At 44.4% G+C, this 18,261-nt stretch overlaps 1 protein-coding gene across 5 annotated transcripts in view; it reads left to right on the forward strand.

Annotated features, from left to right (window-relative positions):
- Nucleotides 1–18,261, forward strand: part of MMAA (metabolism of cobalamin associated A) — a 300,742-nt gene that overhangs the window by 14,410 nt on the left and 268,071 nt on the right. The window contains exons 1-2 of one of the 5 annotated variants that reach the window (XR_011282256.1): nucleotides 354–507; nucleotides 15,174–15,649. Coding sequence is in view for 2 of the 5 variants with exons in the window: in XM_069631226.1 (XP_069487327.1) it covers nucleotides 15,232–15,649 (418 nt within the window). In the remaining 3 variants the exon portion in view is untranslated. Of the gene's footprint in view, nucleotides 1–353; nucleotides 508–15,173; nucleotides 15,650–18,261 lie in introns of those variants that run through there. The other 4 variants (XM_069631225.1, XM_069631227.1, XM_069631226.1 and 1 more) reach the window with 4 other exon arrangements.

Consider the following 18,261-nt stretch of genomic DNA (forward strand, 5'->3'; position numbering starts at 1 on the left):
GGAGCTTCTACATAGCCTGCGGCGTAGTATGGGGAACAGGTGTTAATGGGAAGGGGGTACCGCGTCTCAACCTTTCGGTGTCCCACCTCCACTCCCTGGAGACCCCCCATCCCCCATCCAGGTGATCCTCCCACACTGGTCCACCCCCAGGATCTGGATCCAACAGCGATGGCCGTGTCCAACCACTTGCATATCAAATGAAAACCTTTTATATATTTTTTTTTTTGGTTACCTTTGACTCCTCCCCTAAGGCAGGGAGGGTACACAGCCAGTGCTTAACTGAAATTGCACCAATTGTGCTCCTGTCTTCTGACAAGGTGATGGGCTAGCAGGTAAATAGGACTAATGTTTTCTGTTCTTTCTTTTATACAGATTGACACAGGACCTGCTTGCATGTGGATATTGTATGGGTGGAATTCGGGAGATATGGTGACTCTTGTTTAGCAGGCACTGCTCGAGGGTCGCTCCTTGAACTCCTCTACCCCATGGCCATTCTCAGTCATACGGGTGAGCAGGTCTTTTAATTATCAACATCATAATATAGTTTGGGTTGCTGCCTGGGTACAGTTTAGGAGTGAGGATTGGGGTGGAGCAGAATGTGGAAAACAGAGATGGCAGAGCTCAGCACAACAAATAACACAGCAGTTTGGCAGGTGAAAGCGCTCAGTTCCTGTTATGCTAGGGTGACCAGACTTTTTAACATGCCCCCGGCCCAACAATCGTCTGCAAATGTCCCAGATTTATGAAGTCTTTGAATCAATATTATCAAGGAACTTCTCTGGTAAATGGTGGGTGCAGATCAGTTGGCAGCTGCAGCTTGGTGTCAACATGCAAACAGAAGCATAATGTAACTGCTAACAGAAGGTCAGATGGCTCCAAAAAATAAAATTAAACCACGGTTAAAAGACATTGGCCCTTATTATGAGTGACCCGGTCCTGGAAACCATGCCAGTAAAACGGCCAGTAATACCGGATCCGGCCTTTTTACCGAACCGCCAAACTCTGACTTTACCGGTAGGGGCAGTGAGCTACCGGCTGGCCTGACCTGCCGTGAGTTGAGCCCCTACTGGCAAAGAATTTACCCTATCACCAGCACCGCTATTACCGGTGCCGGTGATGGGGGCAAGCCCATTCCATGGAGTCCTATTGGACTCCATGGAATGGGAACTTAACGCTGTTGCCGGCACCCGTAATATCCTGATAACACCGGGATATCGGGCACCGGTAACAGTAAGGTGAGTCTGGCAGACTCGTAATGAGGGCCATTGATTTGAAGGAAGCTGTAGTATAGAGAGGGGACGTAATTGATGAACACCCGTAGCTTCGTTAGCGTCCCCATCCAAAGTTATCTTTAGTGCAGTCGAGCACTCTGCACAAAGAGACCTAAAATGTTTAAAACCTTCAAAATGCGTTTTGAATAGTTGTAATATTCCTGAAACAACACCAAAAGTTTAAAATATTTAAATCTTGCTTATGTTAAGAGACGGAAAATGTTTACTTTTTTTTTTTCTAGGGCTTACAACTTCTTAGACCCTGCGACCTGTTGTATCTCCAGTATGAAAGTGTTGCGTCGTTGTGAAAAGATTCGGAGGAACCAATGCCCCACCTCTGTGGTTAAGTATATACTTATTGCTTTCACACAACAACTGCGCCACACGTTATTCATTTTCAGAGTCTGTGGTTTTATAGTTCAAAAGATTATGAAGCGCCCTTTTTAGCACCCAATTAATTGAACATATGTCCTATTTTGAGAAAGGCTCTTTTGAAGCTGAAACACGTGTCAATAAAAAGGGCGGTTTATAATCTTTTGAACTATAAAACCAGACTCTGAAAAGGCATAACGTGGCGCAGTAGTTTTGTGTGAAAGCAATAAGTTTATATTAAGAGAACTTTGATCTACTGATTATTCTGTTAGGTTAGCCTTTCTGGTCAGTCATATATCTATCAATGGCCTACCCAACATGTCCTTCTTTTATGTCTATTTTATTTACTTTGCAAAATCATCCCTGTTCTTGTTTTTGAAAATATGGTCACCCTATTCTAGGCACATGTGATAGTACAAATCTGAAGAACATTTTCCTAATTGTTCTGAGCATTGTGCTCACATTGTGTGCACAACTCTAGCAGATGCTGGAAGTGCACAGATCATCCATGAAAAATGTAGAATGGATCCTAGGTTTCCCCTCATGGCCGGGTATAGAAGGATCTGTAGGTCACGCTCCTGCTCAATATGTAGGGAAGGGAGGCGCAAGAGTGACAGAAGATGCTGCACATAATCTTTACATAGGGGAAGCCCCAGAAGAGGTGCTCTAGTTCTCCCTAGACGGTAGATTCTCAACTTACCTGGTACTCTACCTGATTCCTCCATCAGTGTCTTCTGACGAATTAAGAGCAGTCATCGAGGATACTGTAGATGGCGCCATTGACATTGTGCTTCCTCTCCTACAACTTCCACCCCCACAACAAGAAATACCAGCGGCACTACCATCAGACTCGCAGCCCGAAAGGGTTTGAGGGACTGAAGATGAGGGAGAGATACCTGTGGAATTCCTCAGAAAGGAAATAGTAGAAGACGTGGCGACCAACATAACTTGAGTTTTTGACCCACTCCAGCTGTCAATAATATTCCGGATGCGTTCCAGTCCTTAAAACAGGGCTGCCTGTGCGAGATAGAGAGAAAACTGCTATCTCAAGAGGACCAGCTTAACTCTACCCACTTTGGGACTTTAGAGAAGAGTTTCCTTGTTGCCTCAAAGTAGATTACACCCTTCCATCCTTCGCAGAGCACACCCGAGTAGTTAAGGTGATATCTGCTCCTATCAGACCAGGTGAATAAGAGAGTGGCGACAGTGTTCAAGAGGGCCAAGAGAGCATGTTATATCATACCAGCGGTAGCTATATACTTTGCCTACATGTCACAGTTGTTATCCTTTAAGATGGACAAGATTGCTGTGACTTACTAGAAATATTGAGAAGGAGGTTATGCTGATATCCGGTATTTCCTCAACATTATTAGAGCAGTAGGCTTGAGGATGTCAGTGCTGCAAGTCAAGAGCAAGTTCGGCTCAGGTCATGGAATGGGGGTCGGGGTAGGGGCTCACAGAGGGCCATCCTGCTCTGCCTCCCCATCATAGGCCAGAACAGTTTGAGTCACAAATTAACAAGCTGCTTAAACATTGTATGGAGGATGGCATCATGACAATACTTTTTAAGTCCCTCCTTTCCCTTGTAAAGATTCTCCATAGCTATCAGTCCAGGCAATCGTGCCAGGCTCCTGGAAGTTTATTGCGGTGCAGACTTCACAGAATAGAGTTCTTCATGCCTAATGTAAATATCTACACAGCCTCTTCAATCTCCCGACTCTCTAGGTGGCAGATCCCCACGAGTCATCAGCATCTGGGTGGTGCTGCCTCCGCCGCTTCAACAAAGCCTGGGAAGAAGTAGTAGGAGATGTTGGCCACAGCAAGTTTTGAGAGCGTTATCTTGTAAACTTTCATTTTCCTGTCTGGTGATCACTCCATGGCCCAATAATCTCAGGCATCTATCACTAAGGGGTTCAGAAGCTCCTACAGTAAGAGGCTATCAGTCCTGTCTCCAGGTCCAAATGGGGAAAGGGAGTTTACTCGATTCTCTTCCGGATGATATGATATGGCATTTATAACGCACCTATACATAAGTGTTTCAAGGCGCAACAAGGCAAGGGAGGGGAAACGGAGGGAAGACCGGCAACGATCCTATTAGGCCAGGTGACATTGAGATTGCGCAAGTGCAGGTGAGGGGGGAAGGGGAAGTGCGGGTGGAGGGCGCCGTGCAGTACATAGGATAACAGTAGTAAATAAAGACAATAAATGAAGACAAAGGTGCAGCCAGCTGAAGGGTAAGTGCAGACATCATGTGTCAAGTGCTAGTAGGGGCTGTAGGGATGCAGAAACAGTCCCTGAGTGCAAAGGTTTCCCAGGGGGCAGTGCAGGTGTGCAACTGGCAGGGAGGGGACCCGGGCCCGAGATCAGAGGGTAGCCAGGTAACCAGTGCAATTACAGATTCAGCCAGGAGATCAGCAGGGGAGAGGAGGAGAGAAAGCAGAAGCAAAGAGGAAGGTCTTGAGGTGCTTCTGGAACCGGAGATGGTTGTCCTCGAGTTTCAGAGAGAGGCTCAGAGGGAGGCTCCATCAGAAGAAAGATCTACCACCAACTGGCTGCTTGGAGATGCGACTAACCCCAAGGGAGTTGGAGGCGGATGAGCGAAGAGCTCGAGAAGAAAGATATTTAGGAAGAGAGAGTTGAAAGTACTGAGGTCCCAGGCCCCAGAAGACCTTATGTACAATGCAGAGGGTTTTGAACTTGATCCTTGCCGCCACTGGGAGCCAATGCAGAGATTTCAGTCCTGGAGAGACACGATCCCTGGGCTTGAGGCCAAGGACAAGTCTCACATTCCTGTTTTCGTTAAGTTGCAGAGGGTGGAGAGTAGAGGCAGGCAGATCTTGAAAGGGGCTGTTGCAGTAGTCCAGCCTAAAGAGAACCAGAGCTCTGGCGACAGTGAGCTTCTGGGGCTCTGTGGGGGTTCAGCTGGTAGTGTGACTTCTTAGAGACATCAGAGATGTGAGGAGAGAAGGAAAGTGTGGAGTCGAAGATGACCCCAAGGTTTTTTGCCTCACAGGTGGGAGCAGGAAGAGGGCCAAGAGAGGCCAGCCAGAGAGTGACAGGAAAGGAGGGAGCAGGTGTGCCGATGAGGACACTCTCGCTCTTACTGGCATTAAGGCAGAGATCATTGACGGCGGACAGACAGACAGTCGGAGATGAGAGAAGGAGAAGGTGGCAGAAGGGTGCCTAAAAATGAGTTGTCATCCGCATAGCACTGAAAGTTGGGGCAGAGAGTGGCAATGCAGTGGGCAAGAAGTGCCAGGTATTGGCTGAACAGCCAGGGAGAGAGGTTAGACCCATGGGGAACACCACAGGTAGAGATGGAGATAGAGGAAGGACCCAAGTTGCACTTGGGAGGGTCGATCGGAGAGGAAAGAGGTCAGCCATGGCAGGGTCTGATCGGTGTAACCCAGGTTATCACAGAGACGGTTGAGCAGGATAGCAGGGTTGACCGTGTCAAAGGCAGAAGAGAGATCAAGTAACAGTGACAGACTTCAGGGGAGTGGCATTGCATCCTAGGACTGAAGGTTAACAGGTTTATCAACTAGACCCTTTTGAAGATGGTATCACAAGGTCAATTTGTGACATCCATTGACTTCATGGATGCCTACTTCCACGCTGCATCTTTCTGAGGCACAGTGGATTTCTGAAATGTGCAGTGGTGACGGACAATTGCCAGTTACAGCCGCTTCCCTTTGGCCTGCGATCCACAGGAAGGGTGTTTTCAAAGGTTCTGGCCGCCTTGGCAGCAATGTTAAGCAGCCACTAAACAGCCACTAGAAGGTAAACCATCTCCTTACCTAGATGACTGGGGTGTTGCCTAATTGTTTTTTTCTGAAAAGATCAGAGTAACACCTCAGGGAATGTCTTGCATGATGGCTCAGGTAGAAACATCTTCAAGGATTCCCTTTCGAACCACTGCAGTCACTTGGAATGGGTATGACGCTGGGGTCCTACTCAGTACAGGGTAAGTGGACTGATGAATTAGGAAGGATATCTTTGAATTCGAGAGGCATTCTGAAGGTCCTTCTGGCTGTATCTTCAAAGCTTATGGGCTGGGTGGTCATGGTACACACAGACAACCTTATGAACGCATTCTTTATTACTTGACAAGGGGGCAAATGGTTCCACTTACTACAATAGTTGCCTTGGGATATTGTGCTGGGTGATAGCCAATCTACTCACTTACACCCTGGGGGTCGAGAATACCAAAGCAGATATTTATTTATTTGCATAGTTATGTATAAATAAAACATGTTAACAAAAAAAGAATACTTTCCCATTCTCTCGTAATTAAGTTAAAAAACGTTTTCATTTTTAGTCCTATACATTGTTCCTGTCCTTAAATGAATGAACTTCAACAGCTTTTATATCCCTGGTTACCCTCAGAATAGCCTTCCCCGCCTCAGTGGAGTACTCCCTGAAATTCACAACATTCAGGGTGACCTGTAACAAGTGTTCAGCCCCTCGAGGTGGATGGATCTGTTTGCATCAAACCTAGATGTTCTTCTGCTGAGGCACATGCCACTATCTCAGGATCCCCTTGCCTTGAGCTGCCCTTACATCCTTGTGGCCTGTGACTTTTCTTTGCATTTCCTCCTCTTCCTCTCATTCAGAAGTACTGGTTCGTAAAGGGACCGGTGGCCAGAGCCGTCTTGGTCCTGTTGGGCAAGTAAACATTGGTTCCCCCTTCAACATCCAGCAGCAGTTCCATCCCTTTCCTGTTAGGGCCCAAACCCCTTTCCCCACCCTGAGATGACTCCAGCAGTCTGCCTGGTTGCTCAAAGGGTAAAATTGGGATCAGCCATAAATGGGTCCAGGTGCTCTTCCACTTTCAAAGCTCGACCTGGTGCAAAAGATCCAGTCTCGGACCACCCACCTGCTAACCAGTTCAGCTGTTGGAATAAGTACGGGAGCTATCTGGAATGGGTCTTGCATCCTCCACCTTAAAGGCACAGCTAGTGGCCCTCGGAGCCTTCCATGGCTCCTGGTTTTCCATTACCCATGTGGAAACCCTGACATCTCTTAGGTTTAATAAGATATGTTACCCCTTCACCAATTGGGATCTCCCCCTGGTGCCAAAGGCCCTTTTGGCTCCTCTCTTGAGCGTCTGAAAGGGATCCCAATGAACCTTCTGACATGTATGTCTATTTCTAATCGCCATGGCATTCACCCGTGGAATAGATGAACTGGGGGAAATCTCCTTTTCAAAACCCAAGATCCTCCCCGATATCCATCTTGATGAGGACCTAGTTCTCCCTGCTCTGATTTTCAGAAGGTTGCTAAAATCTACCTCCCTCAACCTCGGGATTTAGGAAGGATTGACAATGGCCATGTTGCCCTTGCAGACCGCATTTAAAGCTGTTTCCTTGAAGGGCCTTTTCCAGAATCGCCACTTGTGTAACATCTTATCATTTAAACAACTACTATAAACTATATAGGTACTCCTTTGGTTCAACAGTTCAGTCTGGTTAAATGACTGTGTTTCTCAATAAATGGTCTTGATAAATTTGCAGCATGATGTGTCTAGAGTAATATTAATGTGTATTATCCCCATATACTTTTTTTAGTCCTCACATGATAAGGACTTGGATGAGTAAGAGGAAGAAAGTGCTAATGACAAGAAAAATTACTGCCCGCTTCCCCAATTATTCAGTCCTTTTCGTCTCGTTCCAATCCTGGGTTCACCCTCCCCAACACCCTGTGAGTGATATAGCCTAGGGGTTCACTGCTATGGTATGGACAGGTGTAATTGTGGGTAAGCAGTGACATAGTGAGGTGTCCCTGGGGGAGAGATCATGTGTCACCAATAATGTATTTTGATTTTGATATGCAAGGGGTTGCCTGTCTCAGGAGATTGACAGCTCAAATAGGGACTGGCGCGAGGAAGAGAAGGACTCTTTGTAATGGGAGAACCAGTGAGTAATTTTAGCATTTTAGTTTAGCTTATTTATTTATATAGCTCAAACCCAGCCCGGAGGCATCTGGGCGCTATTCGTACATGTTACAATCAAACCGGCAGACAAAATATATCAACATAGTTGCATACAAAAATTTACAATTGTACATCCAATAATATTAAGTTACATTCAGAAGATGAATACATCAGTAAATCCAAGGGAGGCTAGGCTAATTCTATATCTACAAGTTACATATATACAGCGGATAAAGACTATGTGCTTGCATGTTTATGCGTCCCTGATGAGGTCTTGCTCATGTAGCCAGGTTTTTACTTTTTTTCGGAAGAATGGGAATGAAGGTTCCTCTCTCAGGGGGACTGGTAATGCACTCTATTTCTTAGCCGCTAGGACTGGGACGCTAAGCCCTCCCGCACGTTGTTATTTAAAGTGTGGAATGGTGACACAGTGTGATTGGGCTGATCTGGTGGGTCGGGTAGATGATTGTCGGCTAATAGTACTAGACAGTTAGATATGCGCTTCGTTGGCTAAGCATTTATGTGTAAGGGACAGTGTTTTGAGGTCAATTCTTTGCTTAATGTTAAACCAATTGATTGCTTGCCTGGTTGCAGAAATATGTTTTCTCAGAATGTTTAGTGCTGCTCTGATATTATTTTTGCATAACTTGAATTTTATTGAGGTTATGTTGAGAGGTTCCAAGATATAGTACATTGCAATAATCAAGCTTAGATAATACTAATGCTCTAGTTATTATGATGCAGTTAGGTGTTGTCAGAGAAGGGCGGCAGGCTGTGCTGGTCTTGCATGTATGTGCTGTGGATGACGCCAATGCATTTGTTTGTCTTTTTAAAATGAATTACCATCGATGTTGAAGGAGTTGAAAGTTGCCCCTATGTTTGTTCAGTTTGGTGGAGGACCCTAGTAGAAGCAACTCGGTCTTCTCATCATTTAGGCACGAGTCCATGTGTCGCCATCCAAGCTTGTATAATGCTGTAGATGTCATTAAGGTTCTTACTGTCTATAATGTGATCGCCGGTGATCGGTATGAGTATCTCGGTGTCATCAGCGTAGTTTGTGTATATGACTCCCAGATAATCAAGTTTATCAAAGAGGGGCTTGGTGAACACATTATAGAGAGTAGGGGGGACACACAAGATTCCTGAGGTACCCCACATGTAACTGGAGTAGGTAAAGTGGATGCTGAAGGTACAAAGACCCTCGTGGATCTATTGTTGAGAAAGGACTTAATCCAACCCTTGGCTTGGTCCGAAAAATGTGCAGTGGTTTAAAAGTGTTTACATAGGATGTCATGGTCCACCAAATAGAATGCCGCTGATAAGTCAAGTAAGAGAAGCAAGGCTAGTTTACCCTTGTCTTTCAGTGTCTGGATTTGGGTCTTTAGGTCAATAAGCGCTGTTTTGTCCCATGTCTGGTTCAGAAACCAGATTGTTAGTCCTAGCAGATTATTAGATTCAAGGTGTCGCTGTATCTGTAGATAAGCTGCGCGCTCCAAACATTTTTAACAAGAAGGGAACCGTTGTAATCGGTCTGTAGTTACACGGGCTGTTGGGGTCTAGTGAAGGTTTCTTTAGCAATGGGAGTACCCAAGCGTCTTTTAGGTTGGTGGTACTATGCTAGATATAAAGGAAGCATTGATGATGGCTGTGATGAAAGGGGCTAGTTCTTTCGTAGCCTCCTTAATGAGAGGGGGTGGGCAAGTGTCTCCATGGCAGTTGGAAGGTTTGAGTTTCAGAATAATGGGTTCAACTTCTTTGATAGTAAGGGGAGTGAAGTTGAATTGCCGCAGGTCATTCCTGGTGGCTCTGTAAGCGTCGAGGCTAGGGTCAGAGTCAGATATAAGGCTTTTTTTAGTTTCTATTTTCTTTTGAAGCAAGGATATTTTGTCTTGTAATGCGTTCTGTATATTGGTGCACCATAGGGTGTCTTTAATACAGGTATCAGGAAGCGGGGCAGGAGATTCCAACTCTTTCAAGATGTTGAATAGTTCCTTTGTACTAGACTTAGCATTAGAAATGCGTTCATTGAAATGATCTTTTTTAGCTTGAACAATGGCAACCTTGTAATTGAAGGAGGATGCAATAAAAGTATCCTTATTGATTAATGTAGGGTTATTCTTCCATAGTGATTCAGCTGTTCTTTTCAGTTTTCTGAGATTTTTTCTTTCAGTATCTTCCTTTCAGCCATGTTAGTATGGGTGTAGCATCCACAGGTGATTTATTTATTTACTGGTAAAAAAAAGCCTGTGTAAACGGGCCAAAGTTGCGTTGGATGGAGGGTTCCCATAATTGTTTTTTGTTAAATTTCCATTAGCGCTGTTTCCTTGATCGTTGCATGTCACGTTGGAGAGCTGTTTCCCAAGCTGTCATATCGGCCCTACTTTTTCGTTTGCTTGCAGTATTCTTTTCACTTAGGCTTGCCCTTTGTTGCTCAGTGCCTGATTCAGAGCCTGTGCTAAATATAGCGTGGAAAGCCGACATTCTCCCCTCCAGTTTCCATCACCATCTTTCTGAGATGGGTGGAAATAAAAGAGGGGAAATGTCATGCTTTCCAGCAGAAAAAGCTGCTAAAATCTATCTTTGCAGGGGAAACATGTGCTCCAGTGGCTTAGCGAGCATTTTTCAAAAGACTGCCACTTTTCTAATTAAAGAAAGTTTTCTTAAACTTTCATTGAACTAGAAAATTGGTGCTGCAGTCTGAAGAATGCTATCTACATAATGGGAGAATGGGTGCTGGGGTTTAACGGCACCTGCAAGGGTACCGTTAATGTCTCCATCTTTTGGCTGGTACAGGAAGGGTGTTCTGGCCTCTGAATGCAATCCTTGACAGTCCCTCGCATGTGAGGTGGTTTGCAAGGCTGTTGTAAATCACAGCTTTGCAGGAGTGGCGGACTTTGTTTATTGTCGCCACTCCCGTAATACATTGGAATGCATGTCTTCATGGAAAAGTGTCTCAAAGCACTTTTCCATTTTAACATGCACCTCTGTATCAGGCCCTCAGTCGTATTTGTCTGATGAATTTGTTGAGGCTTATTTCTTCAGCGTTTAAAATTGTATGCATCTTCATGTGTTGAAATTCTCTTAGGAGGCGTTGTGGAGGAGTGACATGCTGAAAATAATTGTATTTACAGAAAGCCCTCTGTATGGGGAGAAAAATGTAATTTATTTTGTTATGTTAGAGAAATAGTGCTTATTGAAATGAATTTTTGTTTATATATTTTTTTTAATGTAAATATTTTATTAGTGTATGTTATCAGTCGGATACAGAAGATACAGTAGGTTTCCATTAACACAGTAGGACCACTATACATCCCAAGGCAACAGCTCCCTCTAGCGGTGACAACAGGTGAAGCGGGCAGTCTAGTAATCAAGACTCCATCGGACAAACATACATCTGGCCTTTTATTATGCTATATGATTATTTCTTTAAGCTCCCATTTCTTTGCATGCTGGTAATTCTAGGCTTCCATCCAGGATGGGGAAAATTAGGCTACAATCATACTCTTTGCTCATTATGTTACTACAACAAGTCATGTATTGCCAGGTTGATTTATTATGTGATTGCTTCATGTCATCTCTGTAAAATATTGTTGTGTTCGTTACACTTTTCACATGCCTGCCAATACCCCAGTCCCAGCACTTGTGCAATTTCCTGCAAGCCCCAGACAGGAGGTGGGTTCCAAGTGTACCTTTTTTCCATTTCTAGCACTGTTACACGTTCCATAACATATCAGTCTACATGCTTGTATAGCACAGAAAATAGTGCTTTGCACAGTCAAGGTTGGATACTTACAACATCCAGGCCCCTTCCATACATCTACGTCACCACTCGCCTATCTCTAATGCAGGGGTCTGCAATCATTGGCTCTCCTGATGTTTTAGACTACAACTGCCATCAGCCCTAGCCGCCATAGTCAATGGTCAGGGATAATGGGAATCGGAGTGCAAAACCTCGGGAGAGCCACATGTTGCAGACCCCTGCTCTAGTGCATAGTTCACTTCTTTCATCAGATCTGATGACCTAGGCTGACATGGCAGTATTTCTTATACTCTGCAGTTCAGCAGGAATATGTGTTTAGATGCAGTCAAGAGCAAGAAGCTTGACAGTGGGATTCAAACAATCTACCCAGCATTTTCAATAGCTCCTAGCATCCCTTTCTGATTCTTTACAATGGCACCATACAAAAATAAAATAGAGAACCAACAACATTTTCCACGCCGTAGCAGCTCAATTACTGTCCAACTTGAAGGCTTCTGCATTCCATCAAACATGCTCTCCATATCTTTCGCCGGTGGAGGGTGGAGTGGGGCAGAAGAGCGACATAGCCTGAGCACCTGCCATCACTTTACTACCCATGCTTCTGCGTTTGTTTGCTTAGGGCATTGGAACTTTTCAAGAAGCACATTTCTGCCATTTGCAAACAATCATTCTTTGTTCCTGCACTCAAGCCCCTATTAGGTTAAACTTAATGTTTTCCATTTAGATGATACCTGGCTGCATTTGGCGCAGGCCTGCAAGCATTGGTGCATGCACTGAAATACTGCTTGCAGAGAAAGCAGTCAATGAAGCTATAGTTTCAAGGCCTACCGTTAACGGAGACCCGGAGGGTAGTCCCTTTCTATCATGTCCATTTGGTCAGAAGCAGATGATGCATTTCTTTTCCAGGGTCTAGCTCGTCCATGTAATGTGTGGCATACCAAAAGAAGGACTCGGACCAGAAGACATGCTTCTACTACAAAGGTTTTATTTAAATGAAATAAAATGCCTCCCTGACCCTATTGCTAATATGGCAGATCCCTACTAAACTAAGGGGGCTCATCAATAGTCATCAAAATAATAGAACTTGTCCTTTGTACAAATCCTAACCTGTAAACTAGCCCTACCACTTCGAAAAACAACGTAAAAGAGAAAACGGGAGATATAGGTTGCACTCAATGCTCTGTCGCCTTCTAGTGTTTCTAGGAATCTCTCCTGATTTTAGTGTCCACAAAGATTTAATAGAAGGCCGGTCTCCTGACTTTGTCAGTTCCTGTCCATCTTGTCAAAGTTTTAAACGAAGAAAAGATTTTTCCCGGGTATTTAACATAAACTCTCAAATTCCCCCTCAAAAGTCAATTCTCTCGGTGGTCGTGGATGAAGGGATATCTCTTTAATCCTCCTCCACCAACTATGTGCGTCCCTCCCCACGAGATCCCAGTCTTGCTTGATTCTGGTTTCCCCTTGGGATGATTCTTTACATGCTTTTATAGGGCCCTCTCGGTTCCAGTGTTTCTCTTGTGTACGGTTTCTCGCATGCAGGGGTATGGGTATCCCCTCCTAATATATCCTCCTCCACCAAGTACATGGGTCTCGCCTCACATGATTTCAGTCTTGCCTGATTCTGGTTTCCCTTTGGGATTATTCTTTACTTACTTTATAGGGTCTCCTGGCTCTCTTGCTTGTAGTTTCTTCCTTGATTCATAGGGCTATGTGTGTGTCCCCTTCTAATGTCTTGCTTTTGGTTTTGGTGTGCGCCTTTGAGCAGTTCGACTGATTCCAAGACTCCGATTTGTAGGGCTCATGTAGCCACTCGTAGTGTTTGTCTGTTTCCCTCTCTAGACCTCGTTGGCCCTCATAGGGACCTAGATTCTTTGTTCCTTCTCCCGTTCTCACAGTTTGATCTCTGTGCCCCCATCTACTGCGACCCAAGTACCTTATCTGTAGCAGGTCCTGCTCCAGCAAGGTGACTTTGACTCGGGCATGTTGTTTCTCCCCAGCTCCTGCGAATCCTCTCCTAAAGTCAAACTTGAGTTTCTTCTCTCACTGCTATGTTGTTCTCTCTCTGGTTCCATGCAGTGTGAGAGGAGGGCTCATTCCTCTCTCATTCACTGGATTCAGCATTGTTTCCTAGGCTCGAGGCCCACCACGTCCTCTGTGTGGCAACGCCTTCCCCTGTGGCCGGCTCTGCTTGGCCTCGCAGCCCTGTGCCTCGTCGGCCACGTTTCTCATTCTCTCAGGTTTCTTTCAGTTTCTCTATGGGTCTCCCTGCGGACCTTCTTCCTGGTCCTTCTCTGCGCCACAGCCGGCTTCGCTCTGCAGGGCAGCTCTGCCTCTCAGTGACGTCAGTATGCCGGAGGCTCGCCTCTGTGTATCGCTTCTCCAACATTCAAGAGGAATAGTCTTTGTATTCTTGTTACCAGATACCAAAGGGGTGTGTTTAACTGTCAAGCCCATTGAGAGGCCAGCATTGACATGAGCCAACTGTTCCAATGCACTTTCTGCAGTATTTGACAGTCAGATCCACTTCTGGCATTCCCACATATACAGATAATGTCTCAGTTGTACGAAGCTCCTTACCGCAATGGGTGACCCTGTCCCCTGATGGGGAGTCACTCCCAGTGAGCTCGCCTCCCTTGCCTCATAGTGGGTGGTTCCTGCAAAGGAAGAAGGGACGAAACCTCCAGATTCGTCACAAATGTCATTATTATTAGGGTATCTGTTGAGCACTGACCTAGCTTTGGGAAGCAACAGAGCGCTTTACATGTCATAAGGGGGAAGTACATGGTGAGGGAAGCAGAAATACAAGGGAGAAGGGCAAGCAATTTGGCAGCAATTAATCTACAAGCACCCTTGGGAAGAAACCTGGAGGAGCAAACCATCCCTGTCAGTTTAGGAGGGGAGTGTAGAGGATGTGGACTTAGGTTTTTGGGAAGAGCCATTCCTTGAAGAGGAGGGCTTTGAGCTAGCTCCTTCCTGAAATGTAAAAGCCAGGGTGCTTCTGTTGACTGAGGGGAGATTCTAGAGTCTAGGAGCTTAGACGGAGAAGGCCTGTTTTCTGGTTCTTTCCTTCCTGCACCGACAGAGTTCAAGTCTGCACATGTCCTTCTAATGGATCGTAGGCCTCCTGAGATGCTGAGATTCTACGCAAGGTATATTGGGCACTTGAGGGTGACAGCCTTGTAGATGATGCAGCTGGATTTGAAGATGATACATGCTTGCAGTAGGAGCCAGGTTAGTTCAATGAGGGTACGTGATGTAGCCGGCCGAGTTTGCAGAGAGCTTTGAATCATGCTGCAGCTTGTAGGACACATCTCGGGGCATCCAGGGTAGCCACTGCAACGCCTTCCAGCGGGGCATTGCCACCATCCAGGTGGGAGAGGTCCAAGACCTGGACAACAGATTTGAAGTTGTTTTGTGGGATAAAAGGCCTGATTTTCCACAGCAGCACATCATGCTAATTGACACACACACACTCCTGACCTCTGCATATACGAAACATGTAAACTGTGTTGCATAAACTCCTGTTTTAGTTTTGAGAAACACCTGCAGTATATCTGTCCCTCCAAGTGATTCAAATGGATTTTGTTATGTTGCCCAATACAGCAGTTTTATATTGGTTGTATTTTCACCTAGAATGTAAGAATTATTTTTGCAGTAATTAGGCACTGCCAAACACACGCCTGGTTATGCTGCAAACCTAATTCACATTGGCCTTTCATGTCTATCCTGAATCCTGGCATTCAGCGTATTTAAATTAAAATGAATTACACTTATTTGATGTTTTTACAGCTGTGAAATATCAAGTCACTTACTGCTTTTTTTCTATTTTGTTATACAGGTTTACCTTGATGAATGCTATGATTGCACCTCTCTGACCGTCTCCGTGTCCAGCAAAAATGAGCAGAGTATCTGTGCTACAGAGGCTCACTCTCTATCTTTCTAGGAATGTGTCAACACTTTCATCTGTAAGGATTTCTTTCCTTTCCTCTTATTCAGCAATCCACACACCATTTAATGTTGCACATGCCTGCCCAGCTCGTTGCGTAAGCTGGACAACATGGAGGCCACCTTTGGAGGAGGAGCAGACTGACAGTTCTGAGGATGGTCTGGCAGATAAAGAACAGAGGCTGCTCAATAACATGTATAGTGGCCTAATTCAAGGAGCAAGGGCCTGCTTGGCTGAGGCAATTACCCTTGTCGAGTCCACCCACAGCAGAAAAAAACAGATGGCACAGTTGCTTCTTCAGAAGGTATTAGCTTACCACAGAGAACGAGAGCAGATAAATAATGGAAAACCTCTAGCCTTTAGAGTGGGTCAGTCCTTTTCTTTCTCTGTCAAGTAATGCTCAGATTGTTGTCTTATGCTGTGAATCTTCTCGGAGGAATCTAGCCTTCAAATCAAATATTTATATCAGACCATCTTCTTGTTACCTCTGATCTAAAGTGCTTACTTTAGAAAATCAAGCTGACTGTGCTGATGGATGTCTGTTTCCCTCTTTTCCTAAGGAAAGGGAATTTTTAGATGGAATATTAAAGTGTGGGGCACACACGCCTTCCGTAGTCATAGGAACCGAAACCTTCTTTTTATGTCATAATCATAGTTCACTTGTTTCTAAGTAGTACATAACACAGTGAGTACTAGTGATATCTTGAAATGTGCAATTCACCACTGGCAGACATCAAATATGGGTGATTATTCCTCGAGTTTGCAAAAACAAATAGCTGTCGACAATTGTTCAGCCCTTTATTCTAGGACAGTGTGTTCCAATAGTTTCCTCCTTAAGTGTTTTATGGGAGTACACTGCTCAAGAGATGGTCTTCCCTTATGAGTGATACAGTTGGTTGAATCCTTACATAATAGTTGGGAACCCCTGCAGAGGCTGCCTTGCATGCACCAAAAGAGTTGGAGGAGTCCACAGCAAAATATGTTCTAAGTAAATTACAGAATGTATTCTATTATTTTGATTTTTGTCATCTTTTGATATATCTTTGTCTGCAAAAGAAATGTTGTCAGATATATCTTGACAATATGCAGAGCTCTACACTAATTAGCAGATGGAAGTAATTATTTACCTCAGCCAATCACAATGATTGGAATGTGGTCAATTTCAGAAGCAGACAGTGAAACAGCTGAACGCATTTCGCTGCATTCTAGAATAAGCCAAGGCAAGATTGTGTTCAACAGGACACTCGCTTTTTTTCAGTGCTCTCACAATGTGACCTGCAACATCCAATTTAACACACCAAAATAAAATCTTAAACGTCAAAAGGTCCCTCGTTCATACCTTGGTGCCCTCTTGTCCAACTGTTTTACCTGTAAAAATATTTTTTTTAATTAAATCAATTGAAGAACACATTTAAAAGCTCAGCATTTTATGTAATCAACAGCACAGATTTACATTTAACATGCTTCTGATCATCACCTGCAACATAGGGAAAGACTGGAAAACAATCCTTCTCTGCCTACGCCCCAAGACTATGGAACCTCATCCCTGTCAACATCACACTCACCTTCACGCTCCTATAATTCAGAAAAGAACTCGAGACCCACCTCCTAAAGGAGTCTCTCCTCATCAACACATAGGCCGTCACGTCACCCCCCCGCACCACCAAACCTGCTAGACACCGTCCACCCCACTCCTCCACACCATCCTGTACAGCTGTACCCCTCCTCTGTGCCCCTCTGTATCCTGCCCCTGCTGTATATCTGTTCAGTTGATACCTCTGAAAAGCACTTCGTTATGAATCTGTACTGTTGTATACCACTGTAAAGCACTCCGTTGCTTATCGAAGCTAGGTCCGTGCTCAATAAATATTACAATAATCCTAATAAATAATTAAAAGATGTATCTATATATATATATATATATATATATATACCATTTACTTTTATATTACAGCCATTGCATGGGCATGTTAAAACCAGTTCAATCAAGCATACAATTAAAATGCTTACCATATAAAGACAGTAGCAAAACAAGATGTAACAGCTGGAAGGTTTCGAATTAATCTTAACCTCTGGCATCGCTCTAGGCAACCCTCCAGACTATCGTTCTTCGTCTGCCAAGTCATTACAGGAAGGGGAAAAACCACATGCAAATCGGGCTTGGTCCATCCAACCCCTTTTAAAGACTTCCTTGCTATTTTATAATCTACTAGATCAGCCATATTTGATTGAAGTACATTTTTTGTCCGTGTACTTTGCTTCCTATTAAACTAGTGAGTTTTCCTTCAACACCATTACATATAATCCTATTAACACTTATGTGCAAATCGCCCTATAGACCATGGGATGGGTCAATAGTAATGCAACATTCTGAATTTATTAGTTGTGAAAGTGTAGTAGTAGGCAAACGGTTGGCATATTTCTATATTTAGTTGTATTTTAAACACAGTTACTATCATGTCTTTCGTAGTGACTCTGCAAATAGAGCCTCTCCTCGAGGTTCAACGAAGGATGACCACTATTTCATAGGAAAATCCATATGTAGACCATACTCTGCGTGCTCCAGCAAGCAATGGATAACATTTGCGAGAGGGAATTCACTTTGTGGACTCTCCTTTCCAAAGTAGTACATGCCAAAGGTTGCATGTGTGTAGTGCAAAAGATAGAGTAGTTCAACAACCAAATAGTTGTGAAATACACTTTGGGTTCCTACAAACAACTCGAATGGTTGTGCATGATAAAATATGACCGTAGCAGCTCAAGTCAGTGATCCTGTCAGAAAAGCTCCAAGGTGGATGGACTAATCACGCTGTCATTTTTTACAATTCTTCTGCTGGTCATGATGGCTAAAGATGGGATTTGAAGTAGGTTATTTTCTGCCTCAACATTTCCATATCCTGTCTGCTGCCGTGCTGTCCCTAGGCACATAATAAGAAATATTTATTTTAAAAATGCAAGTACAGGTATGTGCTGAGACACC

Source organism: Ambystoma mexicanum, chromosome 6q (genome assembly GCF_040938575.1).
Source record: "Ambystoma mexicanum isolate Mex_15411 chromosome 6q, UKY_AmexF1_1, whole genome shotgun sequence".
NCBI lineage: Eukaryota > Metazoa > Chordata > Amphibia > Caudata > Ambystomatidae > Ambystoma > Ambystoma mexicanum.